The sequence below is a fragment of the Acinonyx jubatus genome, chromosome D4 (genome assembly GCF_027475565.1).
Source record: "Acinonyx jubatus isolate Ajub_Pintada_27869175 chromosome D4, VMU_Ajub_asm_v1.0, whole genome shotgun sequence".
NCBI classification, from domain to species: Eukaryota; Metazoa; Chordata; class Mammalia; order Carnivora; family Felidae; genus Acinonyx; species Acinonyx jubatus.
Genome location: NC_069391.1, coordinates 4,346,616 through 4,365,782, shown reverse-complemented (window position 1 = coordinate 4,365,782; position 19,167 = coordinate 4,346,616). Strand labels below are relative to the sequence as shown.

At 58.4% G+C, this 19,167-nt stretch overlaps 1 protein-coding gene across 15 annotated transcripts in view; it reads left to right on the top strand.

Moving 5' to 3' along the window:
* The window catches only part of NTNG2 (netrin G2), a 66,953-nt gene extending 58,549 nt beyond the window's left edge, over positions 1 to 8,404 (top strand). For 6 of the 15 annotated variants that reach the window (XM_053204460.1, XM_053204466.1, XM_053204455.1 and 3 more), the window contains 6 exons: positions 1,617 to 1,691; positions 3,167 to 3,268; positions 4,167 to 4,235; positions 4,747 to 4,914; positions 6,693 to 6,827; positions 7,456 to 8,404. In XM_053204460.1, coding sequence (XP_053060435.1) covers positions 1,617 to 1,691; positions 3,167 to 3,268; positions 4,167 to 4,235; positions 4,747 to 4,914; positions 6,693 to 6,827; positions 7,456 to 7,691 — 785 coding nt within the window. In that variant the 3' untranslated portion in view covers positions 7,692 to 8,404. The remainder of the gene's footprint in view (positions 1 to 1,616; positions 1,692 to 3,166; positions 3,269 to 4,166; positions 4,236 to 4,746; positions 4,915 to 6,692; positions 6,828 to 7,455) is intronic. The other 9 variants (XM_027035456.2, XM_053204459.1, XM_053204462.1 and 6 more) reach the window with 4 other exon arrangements.
* Positions 8,405 to 19,167: the final 10,763 nt, after the last annotated feature.

Below are 19,167 nucleotides of genomic sequence, written 5' to 3'. Positions count from 1 at the left end.
AGCAGCTGAAGCCTGTGCCCTCCCTGGGCCCCATGTACGTGGACCCCCACTAATAATGACGGTCCCTCCAGTTGGCGGAGTGTGGACTTCTGGGCCCACAGTTCCGAGGGGATAGGACCGTTAGTTCCTGGTCCCACAGGTGAGGATGTTAAGGCTTGGGAAGAAGCAGGTGGAGTTCATGGCACGTAAACTATACTTCAATAAAGCTGTTTGAGAAGAAAGAAAGAGGCAGCCGCTCAAGGTAATAAATAGGATTACAGAGACGCGCAGGGAGGATTCGAACTCGGGGCTCACTGACTCCAGAGGAGAGATAGCTGCCTCCACGGCCACCCAGCACCACCCCAAACCCCCCCCAGCTGGAGCCATTCCCTGATTCCCAAGGAACAGAAGGGACCTCCATCTGGCCTTGGCACACGACACAGGCCGCGGTGAGACTGTTCTTCCCGTGCACCTGAGCGTGTCCCAGAGAGCCCAGCCAGGGGTCTTTCTTGCCCCCGGCTCCCAGCCCCCAGAAAGGTCCTGAGTCCCCCCACGTGCCTCCCGACAGGTGCTTCAGACTCTTTGACCGGAGTCCAGCTGGGCCCGTGACCCTCTGGCCCAGATGTTTCTCCGTCTTGCCGATGTCTAGCTGTCTGGAGGGCAGAGGCTGTGGGGCAGGAAGAGCTGCTCAGGACCACTAATCCTCGCCCGCAGAGGGTGGTGGGAGAAAGGCTCTAAAGCAAAAAGGCTCCGGGGCTGCTTTTGTTTCGGCTCTAATTAAGCCCTTGCCAATTTGGGTCCTGCAGCCTTTTCTCCTCACTGAGCCCCGTATTAATGTCAATTCGATGCCCAAAGGCTCCCAGCGCCCAGCTGGAAAGTCTCCTGCACTTTTTAGCTGGTAGATTTTCTGTCTCTCCCCACCAGCCGGCATCGTGCGTAATCCCTTTAAGAAGTGGAAAGAATCCGATTTCTCCCCTGTCCCTCTGGGTTTGTCTTTTGAAATTCAGTGCAGAGCCATGCCTTGCCTTCGCCAGCCCTGCCCGCTTCCCCCGCTTTGTGGCCGCTTAGTCTTGGGGACAGGCACGGCGACCCTGGGGGTTGACTCGCATCGCGGTCCCTGGCGAAAATGGGCCCACGCTGTGGGCTGGGGAGGGCGGGTCAGATGGTGGAGGGGCTCCGGTCCCCGCGTTGGTGTTGGACAGGCAGCCTTCAAAGACCGTTCTGGACGCGTTTGATGACCCCTGCTCCCCTTTACAGCCATCAGCCAGGGACTTTGGCACAGAAAGGTCTGCGCCCAAATACGGGACTGGATCCCTCTCTACCCTCAGTAGGTTCGGGGACAACACAGGGAGGGCAGAAGGGTCGTATAATCAGGTGTCCCGTCGAAGAAAAGACGGCCCAAAGTGTGCAGGTTCTTGGGCTCAGCCCCACCCCCCTCTTCTCTGGCTTCAGGTCACAGGCTGTAGTAGGTGTAGACGCTGCCTCTCCCGTAGACCTGGACCCAGTTCCACTTGGCCAGTGTAGACCGTGCTGCTTCTGCTAAGGGTCCTATGGGTGTGTGATGACTCCGGGTGCCCCCCAAATCCCCCAGCCCCACCCTGTCGCATAACTGGGCTTCTCCTTTTCTTCCCCCCAAGAGTGGATCAGGCCATCTACAGCTGCCCCCCTCGGGGAGAGCTCCCCCGGGCCCCAGATGCCCTCCAGTGCAGAAGGTATGGGGGCGGGAAAGTTCCTTAGACTGCAGGCCCCTCCCTATGTAGCGGAGTTAGCAGGTGTAGGTGCCGGGAGGCGGGGGGGGGGGGGGGGGGGTGGAGAGGAAGCTCGGGAGCTGAGGGGAGGGGCCTCGGAGAGCCATCTGCTCACACCCCAGCGCTCACCTTCTTAGAGGGATCCAGTGTGACGACACCAGACGCAACCCCTGTTAATCCTACACTCCCCCCATGGGCTTCGGAGCTAAGTGGGGACTCTGCCCTGACCACGGGAATCCTGCCCTGCCACTGTCAGCTACAGGACCCCCCAGGGCAGGGAGGGGAGTTCGGAGAGGGTCAGGCCCTCCTGCAGGAATGGGGTGGCGGCCTCAGACCCAGGGGCGACTACCGGTGGATGAAGGAAGAGAGCGCATTCCAGGTGGCGGCGGGACCAGCCGGGGCAAAGGCTTGGTGGTGGGATCCCGCCAACAGGGCAGGGGGCGCCGTCGATGGTGTCGATACCAAGCCCAGAGCCTCAGTGTCCCACAGCAGGGGGAGGAGACGCGCACAGGCTCGTTTGTAGCCTCGATGGACATTCACTTGAAGCACACGGGGGCCCTGCCCGACCCTCCAAGTCGGGAGGCCGTCCCCAGCCCAGCTCACCTGCTCCCTGGACGTTAGGTCCGAAAGCCTGTCTGGACAGCAACCCGGGCCCCTCCAGGAGCCGTGAGCGGGGCTCTGAGCGCCCTCTGCTGGCAGGCAGTTCTGGAGCTAGAGCCGCAACCAGTGAGGGTCTGCGGTTCCCAGCAGCTGGAGGCCCCTGACTCCCTCCCTGGTGATGGGGCCTCTGGAGCCCTCGCTACCCTGCCCCGGACGGGACCGACGAGGGCACCGCAGACTCCCAGAGGGAAGCGGAGCCGACTTTGCTGCCGGGATAGTGTCGTGCTCACTCACAAAGATGGGGCCGGGCCCCAGGGAGTTGTGATGCGGAAGGCAGGTGCTGTCTGGGTTCATGGCTCGATACACCTGCAGGCAGGGGGGGGTCCGTGGATAGGAAAGGACTCGCTGTGGCTGGAGCGGGGGGTGGGGATTGCTTCAGAAAGGGAGATGCCAGAGCCTCGTATGCCAGGTGCACACTCTGGGTTTGATGCCCACGGGAGTTTGGAGAGGAGAGGAGAGAGCTAAGCGATATTCGCAATCAGTCAGAAAATCATTCAGCGTCAGCAAAGCACTTAGCATGCTGTCGGGGGATGCTGGGGCTAGAGAAGTAATTTGGGAGAATTAATCCAGCCGAGTGTGTAAGTGGTCTCCGAAGGGGCACCGGAGGCAGAGGGCTGCTTCTGCGTGGCTCCCGGATGTGCTGTGCCCCCTCAGATCTGAGCAGGTGAACGTGCCCAGGGCCCCATGGGACCCTCCGTTGTGCTTTCCCTGGGCTCGGACAGCCTGCCCTCGGCAGCTGGACCGTGGCGACGAAAGAGCGTATTTCTCGTCTCTCCAAGTTGTGGGCACCTTTGCTGCTGCCCCCGCCCCTGCCCCGGCCTCCAGACCTTTCCAGCTCAAGCCCAAATCTGCTGAAGTGGTGCCCATTGAAGAATTCCAAGGTAAGAGGATGGCCCCGGGCTGGATTCAGCCACCTCTCCCCCCACCTGCACTGGAAAACGGTGATACAAGACGGAGGACCCATGCCTGGCTCCGAAACCCCTCCCAGAGTAGCTGGGTCAAGGTGAAACCAAGCCTCTCTTCCCTCAGTCCTCCCTCCCCAAGGGAGCTGGGAGCAGGTATGAGTCAGAAGCACAGTGGGCAGGCACAGGGCAGGCACCGGAGCTTCCAGAAATAGCCTGTCCTAGCTCCCCTGGGAGGTGTAGCCCAGGGGCCCGTCTTGGTCGAAGCAAGAGCTGGAACACCGGGGTCACCGGTGCCACTCCTTGAGACACTTGGGAGATGGCTCACCTTCTCATTGCTCCCGGGGGGACAGGCGGAGGGGGCAGGTCCAGGAGGTCAAGGTGTGGCAGGCCCACCACCTCCTCCTGGGCACAGCTCCGAGGCTCGCTTCTCCAAGGTCTCCCATGCCCTTGACCACCAAGACCTCGTCAGTTCCTTCCTCTCCCATCACGAAAGGGAGGTTCGGTCCTCCAGAGATGCACAGATGGTGTTTCAGGAGGGCGGCCAGCGTCTTGCCTGTTCAAGGGCAGTCACACTGGCTTTCCTGTTCGAGGGGGTGCTGAGCCCCTGAGGAGGGACACCAAGGGATAGCTGCCTTCTTGGGACGGGGAGCCAATTCCCATGCCTTCGGGATGCCTTGCCCGGCAGTCTTGGGACTCGCCCAGTCCCTGGAGCAGGGGGAGGGCTGGGAGAAACGGCAGGATGGCACAGAGGTGGCTGTCCTCGGTGTGGGTGGGACCGTGTACCTGCAGTAAGAGTCCAAAGCCAGGCCAAGACTATCAGGGGGGCGGAGAGAGACGCCCGGGGCACAAACCCTAAGACAGTACCCATTCTCAGGGGGCTGTGCGAGAGGAGGCCCTCTGTCGCCAATCACGTTTGCAGAACAGCTCAGGCTAATAATAAAAGGTCCGGCAGGTGGGCGTTTTCCGTCCAGTGATCTTCCAAAGCAGCATGTGGAGGAAGCTCCTGGCCCATTCCATCTCGCCCCGGAACCCATGCACGCATCTTCCCTTTGCCGAGTCACCCCGGGGGGTGCCGCGCTGAGCGCCGCGCCCCCAGGCACTGTCCTTCCTGCGCTCACGCTGGCTGCGCGACCCAGCCTCCCTGCATGAATCATTCCCAGTCGCCCCGGCATCACACGGGCATCCTTCCGAGCCGCTGGCCCTCCCTGAATCCCTGCCCCCCGGGGCCAGGTGGGAACCCGTGGGCTGGGCGAACCCACCTCCTGTCTCCTCCCGCGTTGGGACAGGGAAGCGTTGGCGGCCCGCGGCACCTTCCTGCTCCCTGCATGCCCCGGGCTGGTCTGTCCTCGCCCCGTGCCTCAGTTTCCCCCAATACACGGTGCAGGGGGTGGCAGGAAGGCCCGGTCTCCCTTGGCCCACTGACCCGTGGTGTTTCTCACGCTCGGCCGGCCCAGACTGTGAGTGTTACGGCCACTCCAACCGCTGCAGCTACATCGACTTCCTGAACGTGGTGACGTGTGTCAGCTGCAAACACAACACGCGAGGCCAGCACTGCCAGCACTGCCGTCTGGGCTACTATCGCAACGGCTCCGCCGAGCTGGACGACGAGAACGTGTGCATCGGTGAGCCGCTCGGGCCGGGCCGCGGGGCGCGGCGTGGGCGCTGCTGGTGGGGCGGGCGGGCGGGGTCCCGAGACCCCTGTGTCCGAATCCCCCGGGAAGGCGGGGGGGGGCCCACGTCAGCTGGGCGTCTCCAAAGACAGAAGGCTCCAGAATCCGCTCTATGAGGAACCTCCCACAGACACTGGAATTGCAGAACCACTAGTTACAAAGACTGGTTCTAGGGCTTGCTATGGGCCTCAGTTTCCCTGCTTGTAAAACGGAGAAGTGGATTAGATCAAAGGGTTTTTTTTTTTTATTAAGTCCATTTATTTGGGGAGAGAGAGAGAGAGAGAGAGAGAGAGAGTGTCCCAAGCAGGCTCTGCACCGTCAGGGCAGAGCCCGACGCAGGGCTCGAACTCACAAACCTGTGAGATCATGACCTGAGCCCGACATCAAGAGTCAGACGCTTAACCCACTGAGCCACCCAGGAGCCTCCAGATCAAAGGTTTTCAACCCATTTTTCGTGGCTGAAGCTTTTCTTCCAACAAAGTCCTTCTGGTGCTTTTATTTTTTTTTTTTTTGTAATTTTTTTAAATGTTTTTATTTATTTTTGAGACAGAGACAGAGCATGAGCAGGAGAGGGGGAGACACAGAATCTGTGTCTCCAGGCTCTGAGGCTGTCAGCACAGAGTCTGACGCGGGGCTCGGACTCACAGGCCGTGAGATCATGACCTGAGCTGAAGTCGGACGCTTAACCGACTGAGCCACCCAGGCGCCCCCCAGTGCTTCATAAGCGGAGGCCCAGCTTATAAGACCCAGGGGGCACTCCATCTGCTCTCTTCACACTCTGCTCCAGGACTGGTTTGGGGGTAGAGAAGCAATCTGTGGGGGCCCTGGGCCCGGGCACAGACAGGCCATCCCAAAAGGCCAGACCCAAGGCCCCAGCCAGCGCCCTGCAGCCTGGAAGGGCTGCCCACCTCCCCTGCCTCTGTCTCCACTGGAGGCTGGTGCTCGGTCCTCGGGTGCCCAGCCCCCTTGGCATCCCGCTGCCCATCCTCCGCCCACCAGGTCAGTTCTGGCTTCACAGAGGAGGGGCTGCCCACAGGGCTGGAGCGGTCAGTCTGAATTATGGCATTGGCCTTCAGATAATTCCATCGACTCTAAAGTGACCCAAATGGAACCGTGCTGCCGATGGCACACTGGCCAGCTGTAGGGACAGGGTGGGGCTTCCCGATCCTAGTCGAGGCATTCCCTGCCTCCCGGATACATTCCTCTCTCTCTCTCGTTGCCTCTCTCTGCCTCCTCTGCTTCAAGGATTCCCAGAGTGGGGACCTTTGCCCCCTCCCACAGAGCAGAGGCCCGCCAAGAAACCAACAGGGAAGGGGCTGAGGGAGGCTGGAGGCCTCCTCTCACCCTGTGTGCTCCCTGCTCCCCCAGTAGCCCCTCGACCCGGATGCCCTGCCCCGATGAGCCTCCTCCCACCTGTCATGGATCTTAAAGCCCTTTGGATCTGGGAAGGTTCAGCGCTCCCTCCAGTTACACAGACTGAGGCTGAGGCCCAGAGAGGGGTTGGGGCTGCCCCCGGGGCCAGGGGGAGGGAGTGGCTAATGGATGCTACCGCCTTCCCTCGAGATCTGGCCCGTCGGGCAGCCGTGGGCGCACGTGGACACGGTGTGGGGTGCATCACCGGGGAAGGGCGGGGGGCAGGCTGGAGGGATGCGGGGCCGGGCGGGGCGGGGGTCGGTGCGGAGGACGCCCACAGCTCGCCCTGACCGCACGCCGTGCCCGTGCCCGTCCAGAGTGTAACTGCAACCAGATCGGCTCCGTGCACGACCGGTGCAACGAGACCGGCTTCTGCGAGTGCCGCGAGGGCGCAGCGGGACCCAAGTGCGACGACTGCCTCCCGACGCACTATTGGCGCCAGGGCTGCTACCGTGAGTGCGCGCCCGGCGGGCGGGGCTTGCGGCCGGGGGCGGGGGCCACGGGCGTCGGGGCGGGGCTTGCGGCCGAGGGGCGTGTCGGGGCGGGGCCCGGGGCGGAGGGCGAGGCCTGAGGCGACCGGGGAATGGAGCCGGTGCCAAGTGGGAACCGGGAGGCGGCGGATCTGGGGGCCGCTTGAGCGGGGAGTCGGAGGCAGAGGCGGAGTTGGCGGTTGGTGGGATTTGGCTGACGAGGACGGGTTTGCGGAGCGGGAGGGTGGGAAGCTGTCCGAGCAAGCGGTGGCCTGGCGAGACCGAAAGGACAGTGGGCGCTAGCCTGGGAAGGATGATGGAAGGGCGCTCCTGGCACAGGGAAAGGCAGGTGCAAAGCTCTGGAGGAGAGAGAGCAGGTGCGTCGCAAGGCCAGTGGGCGGGGAGAGCCGAGGGCAGTGGCGGGAAGGAGACGGGGGCCAGCTCTCGCCTGGCCACCGTCACCATCCACGCTGGGGCGTTTCTCACCAAGGGCGCCCTGGGCCTCCAACACCGCCCCCCCCCCCGGCCCGTCCCAGTCGCAGAAGCTCCACCGAGGGGGGCGGGGGTGGACCGGGCCACCGCCCGCGTTAACCGCCCCTCCGCCCTGCAGCCAACGTGTGTGACGATGACCAGCTGCTCTGCCAGAACGGCGGCACCTGCCTGCAGAACCAGCGCTGCGCCTGCCCGCGCGGCTACACCGGCGTGCGCTGCGAGCAGCCCCGCTGCGACCCCGCCGCGGAGGACGGCGGCCTGGACTGCGACCGCGCGCCCGGGACCGCCCCGCGCCCCGCCACCCTGCTCGGCTGCCTGCTGCTGCTGGGGCTGGCCGCCCGCCTGGGCTGCTGAGCCCGGCCCGGAGGGGACCCTGCGCCCGGGGGGCGGCCCTGGGGGCTCGAGGGCCCGGGGGCCGGCGCCCGAGGCCGGGCGGCGAGAAGGGTGCGGCCCGAGCTGCTCCCAGGTGCTACACAGCAGAGCCCTCCCGCCTCCTCCCGCCGCGGTCAGTGGCACCTGCCCCCGCCCCGGCACTGCCCTCCGCCGCCGCAGGGGGCGCTGTGGGGGCTCTGGCCCCAGCCGCCTGCGATTTGGGTCTTAGGTTTTCTTTTGTATCACCCGCCGCCCTCCACCCCCTTTTTTTTTTTTCTTTTTTGCTGGTGGTGAGACAGCGGGTGGGGAGAAATTCTCACCTCAACACCTCCAGGTCTGCCTCCCAACACACACACACACACACACACACACACACACACACATATGCGACTGTTGCAGACACCCCCTGCGCCTGTCCCTGGCTTACCATAGGCCAGCGGACCCCGAACTCCTGTTGCCTACAACTCTTCTTTCTTTGTTTTCCTTTGCAACCCACCAGACTCCGTGAGGCCTGGTGACCAAGGAACTCACCGTCTGGGGGAGGGAGTTAGGAAGGAGGGTTGGGAAGGCTGGAAACTTGGTTTTGTAGAGAACTATTTTTGTTTGTATTCACCGGCCCCTCTAAGGGGGACACGAGCCGGAACAGGTGGTTGATGGTGTATAATCCGCCAGAGTAAAGAGTCTGCTCACTGCTGCCTCCGGGAGCTGTTTTCTTTCTGTGTTCGTGTCCGCTCAGCAGGGTTCGGAGTTTAAAGAGGAGCCCAAAATAGCCGTGGAGAAACTCTTCCCCCTGCTTCTGGGCCCTTCCGTGAATGACAACGGTCAGCCCTGCTTCCTGCCGGTGTGGATAGCGGAGCCCTCTCACCCGTTGGCCAGGAGTGACCCACCTGTTAGGGCCTCCCCCAGATCGTTGTCTTCCTCCTTTCCCTTAAAAAAAAGAAAAAGTCCAAAGTTTCTTGGCACTTTTCCCCAGCTGTCCTTGAATTCAAAAGCACGTGGTGGACATTGATGTCCTGAGAAGTCAAAGTGAAGTGACGTGGTACATCCTACGAGCTTGACTCCCATGCTCCGATTTATGTATCAGGATGGGTCTGTCTCTCAGACCCGTGTCTCAGGCCCAGTGTCAGCCTCCTCCCAGTGCCCCGAGCTGGAATCCGTAGACCAAAATCACAGCGGACCCCCCTCTGCTTCCCCTTTCCCTCCCAAGGATCACACATGGGGTGGCCAAGGGGACCCAGCGGCAGCCTGGGAGTTGTGACAGGACACTGAAGAATGGGACCCATCAACTGAGGCCCTTTGCCATGGGAGGGTCCCCTGGGTCTGTCCTGCCCTTGGGTGGTTGTACTTCCCACTGCTTGCTCTCAAGAAGGTCCGGCTCCCTTCCAGAAGATTCCCAACCTCACGGATCGGTTCTGGTTCCCAGTTGCTTCTACGGCCTGCACCCGCAGCCACTCTTTTCCAGGCTGGGCAGTTTAGACCTGCCTCCCCCGCTCTCGCCCCCAAAGCAAGGCTAAAACCCAGTTCAAGAAAACTTGGCCTCGAGGGCAACCAGACTGTAATGCAGCACAGGGAGGGGGAGATACAACTGGTTATGAAATAGGATTCAAGGCCAAAGGCCTACTCTGCTGGCGTCTCTCAGCTCCCATCCCCAACACCAGGTTGCAGGGGCAGCTCCCAACGGAAGTGCCTTCTGTAGCCCCCCCCGTGGTTTCACCTTCTTCCTTACTGACAGAACTTCTCCCAGTGAAAATAAGACCTCTCTGGGGCTCCGTGTGTATAGGAATGGGCACGTGGCACAGTTCTGGCCAATGAAATGGAAGCAGGAGCAATGGGTGGGGCTTCTAGAAAGTTCCTTAAAGGCCCCTCCCCTTCCCCCCCCCCCCCACTCCCCACCCAGCTTTAGTTGGCCCAGTTTAGGGCTCTGGCCCTGCTCTCTTACCCCTCCCCCTGGTGCTCAGTCAGCAGAAGTGAGGGAGGGGCCATCTGGCCCCACACGCACTCTCCATTGTGTTGCCCTGGGTGTGTCCCTGGAAAGCTCCTGAGTGAGGGGTCCAGAAGGAAAGGGGCCTCTGTGGGCAGCTCTCTGCCCTCTCCGACCTCTCTCAGCTGGACCAGCGCTGTGTCAGCTTCCCTGGGACTGGTCTGAGCGAGGGCCGGAAGGTGAAGTTCATCGTAAATCAGAGCGGCAGCCCGGGTCCCTGCGGAGGCCACTCGGGCCCCGACCTCAGCAGGAGGGTGCAGGGAAAGTTGCCAGCGGCCATTTGGAAAACTCTGACATTTTCCAGGGAGCTGGGAGGAAGGAGGAAACAAGGTCAGCGGGGCCCAGAGTCGTAGCCCAGCCTCTCTGAAACAGTGCGCCCCGTCCACCAGCTCAGGTTCGACACCTGCTTCTGAGAGGTCAAGAGGCCAAGGTCCCCGTGCCCCGGCTTGGATGTGAGCCGCCATCTGCGGGCGCCGTGCACGCTTTGTGGCACTAAATGCTCATCTTCACCCAGGACAGGCTTCTCCACCTCAGTGCCTTTGACCTCAGGGCTGGATGCTTCTGGGAGGAGGGTGGCGGGAGGTGGTCCTCTGCACCCTATGATGTTTAGCGGCATCCTAGCAACCCCTGCTCTGGTGTGATAACCCACGGTGGATGTAGGCATTGCAGATCGGGGGCAAAATTGCCCCAGGGTGAGGGGACCACTGTCCTCTGCAGAAGGGACTGTCATACCCATTTCTGGGAAGGGGAAGTGGAGGTCCACCAAGGGAGGCTAGGAGAGAAGTAACTGTCCTGAAAGCACACTAGCTAAGCCCAGGGGCAGGAGTTGAGCCCAGTCAGCCTGACTTCAGAGCCCAGTGTCTAACCCAGGGCCACGGCAGCCTTGGAAACCCCAGGCAGGGGGCATCTGCCCGGGGGGCCCAGGGTGGGGCCTGCAGTCATTTCTGTTCCCGCCTGCCTCTCCCTCCTCCCTGCGCCCCTGCAGTGAGCTCTAAGGCGGGCAGAGCAAGGAGCCCTGGGGAGCCTGGCTTCATCCGAATAGCTCTGCTGTCTGGGAAATGCCTCCCACCCGCCCCTCGGCAGGCAGCCTCGCCTTGCCCCCTGCCCCCACCTGCCCCCTCTAAATAAACAGGACTGCCGTGTTAGCGGTTTCTGCCTCCCCTGCCATGCGTCACAGTTATGAGACATTTATGGGCGCCTCGGGATCAGCCCTCAGCATCTCCCGGCAGACCGGGGTGGGCAGGGCTTGGAGGGGGCTTGCCCCCTGCCTGCACCCCTGGCCTGGGCCCTGCACTCCTGGCTAGGCCAGCCTCCCCCAGTCCCAGAAGGACCCCGGCACATCTCAGGCCAGAAGAGTTAAGGGCAAAGGCCCAGGGAGGGGAAGGTTGTTTATTTTTCCTTTTTAAAACACAAATCAGACGGCAGGCAAGTTAGAAAATACAGAAGAGCGAACTAACAATAATTTTAAAATTAAAACCACCCACAATCCTCCATTCGGAGCTAATAACAGTTAATATTTTCTGATATACATTTCTAGTACTTTTCCATAAAGCAAACCCACGCAGTTTTTGCCAGCATTTGTTAAACCCAGTCATAAGCACCGTGGTCAGGCTTGACCATCATTTCAAGGATCCTGGCAATACAGCCGAGAAGTGGGCCTTATTAACAAAGCCATTTTACAGCTGAGAACACCGAGGCTCCAAAGGTGTCCTGGTCAGAGAGCTTAGGCACAGCACAAAACCCAACTCCGGGTGACCTGAGCAGAAAAGATTATTCGAAGGCACGTGTCAGGGGAGCGAGATGTACGAAGGCAAGGCAGTATCCCGCCCTCGGTGGCCAGAGGCCCTCGCTGCCGTCCCCGAGGGCCCAGATGCTGCCAGGGGCACTGCCCTTGTCCCAGGCCTGCCTCCTGCTGGGTCCTCACCAGGCGGGCCCTGCCTTGTGTCCAGCATTTCCCCCCCTACCAAGGGAGATGGTCTCTCTTCCCCAGCCAGAGGAAAGGCACAAAGAAACAATGGCTATCCAGCACAGAGAGGGTGGGCGAGCTGCCCAGAGTCACACAGCCAGGAAGAGGCAGAGTCCAGGGTGCAAATCCAGTCTCTCCAGTGCAGAACCAAGCTTCCACCACTGAACTGCTTGCTGCTGCCTTTTCCCTCTGTTTTATTTCTTAAAATAATAAAGGCCTCATCTTGTATACACCCTCCTTTACAACCTGCTTTATGAAAATTGAGCGATGTGTCCTGAATACCGAAGGGGGGTCTTTTGCAGTTGAAAAAGAAACGCAAAACCCCGTTCTTTCATTCTTGCTTCCTCCTGGAGCCCTCTTCCCGGGGCGCAGAACCAGGGCTCCAGGGCAACGAGACCCCAGCTCCTCGCAGGGAGTCCCCACTGCCTGGCCCAAGTGCTCCTCCTACACGACGGGCCGACCAGGCCCCCAGAGTCCCTGTGACTGTGTTCCTGGTGGAACTCAGCTCTCCCCCCACCCTCAGCGTGTACTTGAGTCCCCTAAATTACGGGCTAACGACAACGAAGGCAGCTGGCCAGCACCACCTTAACCAAGTGACGAAACTCAGCATCACCAACAACGAGGCGAATGAATACTTCGTGCTTCCTGATCCCGCGCTGCGGGAGGGATACACCAAGGCCTACCCTACGCCAAGCCTGGGTGGCTCAGTCGGGGAAGTGTCCGACTCTCGATTTGGCTCAGGTCATGATCTCACTGTTCCTGAGATCGAGCCCCGCGTCAGGCTCTGCGCTATGGCTCAGAGCCTGCTTAGGATTCTCTCTCTCCCTCTCTACCCTTTCCCTGCTCTCTCCTCTCTCTCTCTCTCTCTCAAATAAATAGTGTAATATTTTACATACAGGAAGCTGAAGAGACAGGACAACCAAATGTAAGGTGTGATCCTAGATTGGTCCCAGAGTTAAAATCTGTTTAAAAACGACAGGAATTTTGGGATGATTGCAGAAATTTGACCACAAATTAGATAATCATAGCAAATGTAGATGACAGGATTGTTGTTCTGTTTTGAAAAGTCCTTATTCCTTGGAAATAAGTACTCCAGTATTTAGGAGTGGGGTATCATAGTGTTGAAATTGTTCAGTGAAAACCAAAAGCTTAGACAGATAGACACATAGAAAATGTGTAACATGGTAAGATGCTGAGAACTGGTGAATCCAGGCAGAAGGCATTGAGGTATTCATCGCCCTATTTTAACGTTTCTTTACATTTAAAATTTTCAAAACAAAATGCTGGACAAAAATAAAAATTTGAAAATATTAATAGCGCTAACATAATTTGGTTGTATTTATGAGAAGTGGATAATACAATTATATCCCTTCCTCATGCCGTGCATAAAAATAAGTTCAAGAGTGGGGCACCTGGGTGGCTTAGTTGGTTGAGCGTCCAACTTCGGCTCAGGTCATGATCTCACGATCACGGGGTTCAAGCCCCGCTCTGTGCTGACAGCTCGGAGCCTGGAGCCTGCTTCGGATTCTGCGTCTCCCTCTCTCTCTCTGCTCCTCCCCTGCTCATGCTCTGTCTCACTCTCTCAAAAATAAACATTAAAAAATTAAAGAAAATTCAGGCGGTTCAAAAGGCAAAAGGAGTGCGTTGAAACCTTTGGGAGACTGATACATTCAACTACATTAAACTAAAAATCTTGCATACCACAAAAGACACCAGGGAAACAGCACAAGCCATGACTGAGACAGGATACGGGAAATGCACGTAACAGATAAAAAAATAACATGGGCAATATATTAAGAATTTCTTAAAGAAAAAAATTTTTTAATGTGTATTTATGTTTGAGAGAGAGAGAAAGACCATGAGCAGGGGAAGGGGCAGAGCGGGAGACACAGAATCTGAAGCAGGCTCCAGGCCGTGAGCCCCATGCGGGGTTCAAACCCACCAGCCATGAGATCATGACCTGAGCCGACTTCAGACGCGGAACCGGCTGAGCCACCCAGGCGCCCGGTAAGAATTTCTTTACAAAAGAGAAACATGCGGATATAAATCAGTATATGATTTCGTACAATGTGCTTTTCACCCCCGAGTCCTGGCAGTTGCACTCCTAGGTAAGCCTCCTGGAGAAAATCCAGCATGAGGAGCGGGAACATGCATACAAGAGTGATCGGGGAAGTATTGAATGGGGAGTGATGATGAAAATAAACCAAACCCCTCAAGGAGAAGCCGGACGGGGGAACTGCCCGTGTGGCCCAGAGCAGTTACAACGGGTGAACTGGAGAGCGTCTCTCAGCCTCGGCGCTACTGACGTTTTGGGGGGGGGGGGGGGGCATCGTTCCTGCGGGGGAGACTGTCCTCGGACGCTGGAACGTTATGCAGCACCCTTGGCTTGTGATAGACACCCCAGTTGTAACGACGGTACCCCCTCCACCTGAGAACCACTAAATTAGAGCTATGTGCATCACCGTGGATAAATCTTAAAACATAGAGTGGCAAATTCAAATCACAGCAGGAGAGGTGCAGAAAGCATGCTATCCTTCATAAAAAGGCTAAAGCATTCAAAATAAATGCGTCTCCGTTTTCCAGAGGAGGCTCAGAGAGGTGGGGCGACTGGCTAGGGTCAGAATGGGGCCAGAAGTGCTCTTCCTGGAACGTTTGGGCCATTCAAATAAGTTAGTCCCTAAGTTTATATATATATATTTTTTTCTTCCGCGCACGCTGGCGCATCTTCTCTGATTCGATGCATCCACTGCTAGCACAGAGGGCGCTGGACGCCTTTTAATTTTGTCTCCCCCTCGGCCCCTCCCCGGGGACTTGTGGGGACTCGGCCCCAGGTCAAACCAGCTTTGAGAGTAACCGATGTAGACGGGCGGCTTTCCGCCCTGCCCCCGGAGCCCGAGGTACAAATCCAGGTGCCATTGCGCCCCGTTGCGCAGGGCCTGTACCCAAAAGGAACCCTGCCCCGTGTCTGCGAGCCCCTGTCGGCTGGCTCTGCCCTGCTCTGCTCTTTGAGCGCCGTCCCCCGCCCCCGAGCAGGGGCGCAGGTCCGGGCAGGCCCCCTCCGCGGGCTGGGGGAGCAGGGAGCGGCCCGAGAGCGCCGCCCTGCCGGTGGCGACTTGCAGCGCACCTGGGCGGCTGGCGGGCACCTGCACAGGGCGGCCCCAGCCCCAGAGTCCCCCCCCCCCCCCCATGTGGGAGGAATTGCTAACACAGCATTTCCCCGCAGGCTCCAGGGCAGCGCCGTTTTTAAGAGAGAATGACCAGAAGAACTGGGGTTTCCTTTAAAATAACATTATTTGGGGGACGTCCGGGGGGGAGGGGGGCCGGCTCGGTTAAGCGTTGCACTTCGGCTCAGGTCATGACCTCACAGCACGTGAGTTCGAGCCCCACGTCGGGCTCTGTCTGTGCTGACAGCTCGGAGCCTGGAGCCCGCTTCGGATTCTGTCTCCTCCTCTCTCTTCACACTCACTATACAACCAATGGAAAAATGAAAAACAAATACAGAATAAACTTCCAAATACTCCCTAGAATAGGCAGGGCACAGAGGATTTTTAGGGTGGTGAAACCGTCCTGTACGTCCATGTCTCGGAGTGGCCTATGTGTGTTATTGCACGTCCCCCCGAACCCATGGAATGTAGGCGAGGCGAACCCCAATGTAAACCCTGGACTTCGGGTGATAATGACTTGGTGTGGATTCAGTGGCTGAGACCCACGAGCACTCTGGAGAGGAGGGCTGCTGTCGGGTTGGCTGTGGATGTGTGTGGGGAGGGGGCTCTCTGGAGAATTCTCTGCACCTTCCTCTCCTCTTGATGTGAACCTAAAAGTGCTCTCAGAAATAAAACCTTTTTTTTTTCCTTAAAAAATTTTTTTTTAATGTTTATTCACTTTTGAGAAGGGGGGAGAGGGGCAGAGAGAGAAGGGAACAGAGGATCCGAAGCAGGCTCTGCACGGACAGCGCGATGCGGGGCTCAAACTCACGAACGGTGAGATCGTGACCTGAGCCGAAGTCGGATACTCAACGACTGAGCCCCCCGGGCGCCCCAGAAATAAAATCCATTAAAAAGGAACCAACAACTGGGGCGCCCGGGGGGGGGGGTGCTCAGTGGGTTGAGCACCCGACTCTTGCTTTCGGCTCAGGTCGTGATCTCACCGTTCATGAGACGGAGACCCCGGTCGGGCTCTGCGCTGACAACGTGGAGTCTGCTTGGGCTTCTCTCTCTCCGCTCTCTCTGCCCCCTCTCTGTTCGCACGCTTTCTCTCCCAAAATAAACAAACTTTGGGAAAAAAACAACCTACCTACCTAACCCTTGTTAAACATGTTGGTCCTTTTAGGTATTGTTTTTCCTATTAAAAAATCAATCTACTGTGTATATGCACATAGAGAACAAAAATAGAACCACCCCTTACCGCCATATTGTGAACCTTTTCTGTGTTGTTAAAAACAATGGAAAACCATATTGGGGGGGGGGGGTGTCTGTCATTGCCCTAGAGGGGTGCCAGCGTTCGCCACTCCCCTGCTGTTGGTTGCAACGCCATGTTGGGGACTTGTAACATATGTGCACCGGGCATCCTCTTTCTATCTCATTCTTCCTGGTAGGAAAGCACTGACTTGGGGGGACTTGGGCCACATTCAGCTCACACAGCCTTCATGCCTCACGCGGGAGCTGGAAGTCTACGGGCGGGCGGTCGGGAAAGAGGGTGGACGTGCAGTGGGGGGCCGAGGGCAGGCTGGAATCCGCAAGGTGGACGGGAGCCCGTGTCGGTCGGCCCGCGGTTCCGGAGATGGAGGCGTCCCTCAGAAGAAGCTGGGGCCCTCGGCCACGGAGCCGACAGCCAACCTGGCTCAGGCACTGGAGAAGCGCCACGAGGACCCGGGAAGGAGGACCCAGCAGGTGCAGGCTCCTCGCCAGCCAGCCAGCGGTGACAAGAGGCGTGGGTTACGACAGCGCCCGAAGCTTCTACCCCGACCTTCAGAGCCCGTGTATCTTTTCTGGCCTCAAGTCACACGCAGTGTCTCGTGGCCCATCCTAAAGAGAACGTCCAGGGAGCTCTGCCTACCCAAGGTGACAACTGATAAACTACAACTGCCTGGATGCTCGTGTCCCCCTCCCCTCCCTTCGTATGTTGACATCCTCCCCCCCGCAAGCTGATGGTATGAGGAGGTGGGGCCTTTGGCAGGTGACTAGGTCATGATGACGGAAGCTCAAGAGTGGCCTTAGTGCCCTTTATAAAAGAGTCCCCAGAGGGGGCACCTGGCTGGCTCAGTCTCCCTCTCTCTGCCCCTCCCCCATGTGTGAGCGCTCTCTCTCAAACAATAAACATTAAAAAAATAAAAAAATTAAAAAAAAAAAGGAGCACCTGGGTGGCTCCGTCGGTTGAGCGTCCTCCTTCGGCTCAGGTCACGATCTCACGGCTCGTGGGTTCGAGCCCCGCGTGGGGCTCTGTGCCGACAGCTCGGAGCCTGGAGCCCGCTTCGGATTCTGTGTCTCCCTCTCTCTCTGCTCCTCCCCCGCTCCTGCTCGCTTCCTCCCTCTCGCTCTCAAAAATAAACATCACAAAAAATAATTTTTTTTTAATTAAAAGAAAATTCTAGGGTGGAGCCCGGGAGTGGCATTTTCAAGAGCTCCCCAGGTGACTCCAAGGCGCGGGCCCCAGGTTGAAATCCACACGTTAAGGATCCTGTGTGCAGCGGGGTTGCTGAGAAACAAAGGCAAGTGCGTCTGCCAGCACGGCCGGGCTTGCGCCGCAGGGCACAGGGCACACCAGAGAGCCTCCCGGGCTCCGACCACCCCATCCGCCTACGGACACCCGTTTATGCCATTTGATGTGGCGCACGCCTCTGTCCAGGACAGGGGGACAGCAACTCCGGTCCTTTAAAGGTTATGGAGCGATCCCTGGTGAACAGAAACTGCTGCTGTGGTCCTGCACGACACATACATTCCACAGGAGCTGAGGCTACATTTCAGGTTCCTCCCTGAATTATTTATTCCTCAAAGAATGAATGGGGACACCCAGGGGGTGGCGGGGACAGCGTGGGTGACTCGGTCAGAAGTGACTTTAAAAACGACCGCTACAGATGTTGCAGTAATGAGCCCCACAAGCGAAAGGGCCGTCAGAGCACTCACCAGGTCACCCAGCGGATTTAGGATGCCCCCTAAGTCCCCATTCGTCATTTCACCCTCCCCGGGTGCGCGCATCCGCAATGAACGCGGGCCCCCGAACAGGCGGTGTGGCCAAGCCTGATGACACTCCCCGAAGCTACTGCTTTTATGAAGGCGCCCCACGGCTGCTGCCATCGGCAGTCAGCCCGCCTCGGACGTCTGCACCCTGTCCCCCATCGTGACTCTGGGAGCTCCGCTCACGCCTGCCCAGCCTCTCACGCTCTCCCTGGTCTCAGCCTAAAGGTGAATGTGCTCTTTTGTCGAACCAAGCCTCAAAATAGGACCGGCCACCATGGATGGTCATGAACACTTTGTGACCTCACGGCTGGGATTTCACAGAGAGCCGGGGTGGGGGTGGGGGAAGGGGGCTGGAGAACAGGCCTGCGTAAAGCAAATCCCCCCCCCCACCCCACCCCCACCCCCCGGCAGTAATTTCCGCCTAAGACAAATCCAGTGGCCCAAAGCACGCTGGTTAGGACACTGCACCTGACCCCGTCCTATGTAGCTCCTAACTCAGGCCAGTTTTCTTATTTCCACGTTTAGTTTCACCCTTTTCTCTTCAAAGGTGTGTTTTCACAAAGACCAGAGGGTTACTGTTCACCGAATCCCAGCTATGAATTCAGAGCATTAGAAAGAATTATCAAAGCTGCAGCCAAAAATTATCGTCTACACGGCTAATTTTAGAAAATAGTTTAGTGCATTTTTGTTATAAAATTCATTTACAGGAGGTTATTCACATGTACTTATCAAATCTGCTCCTGGTAATAACACATGAAAATATATTCACCAAATAAACCATGCACAGTAAAGCCAAGGAAGACTGTATACAAAGAGGCAAAACAAGCGTTTGAGTAGGATATATTCGTGGTGAGAGAATGAACACGGAAAGAAAACGGGGCACTTCCTTCCAACGCCACGGCAAGGACGAAGAAAACAGCCGTATTTTTCACTCTGCGAGAACGACACCATTCTGACCGCCACCACCAGAGAGGCGCCCGTATGAAATGATTTATGCCGACATTTTTACCAACCAGAACAACAAACAGTTTCAAATGCGGGATCAGGCGGGACTGTGTTCCCAGGGAGGGGCTGTCAGGACACAGGCTGGGTGGCTGGCGAACCAACAGAAGAGCACAGCGCCAGGACGGGTGTTAACACTGGGCCCCAGGAGAGAGCACCGCCCGGGTTTGGCCTGGGAGCACTTCTCTCTTCATTTCCGGGCTGCACCAGCAGAGGGAAAGGTTCCTGACCCCAGCTCTGCCTGTCACGGTCACGCCTTTTAGGAGCCGACGGAGTTCTTGACCCTTTAAATCGTCACCACCAAGTATCCGCTCAACGAGGCATCTTACAAGA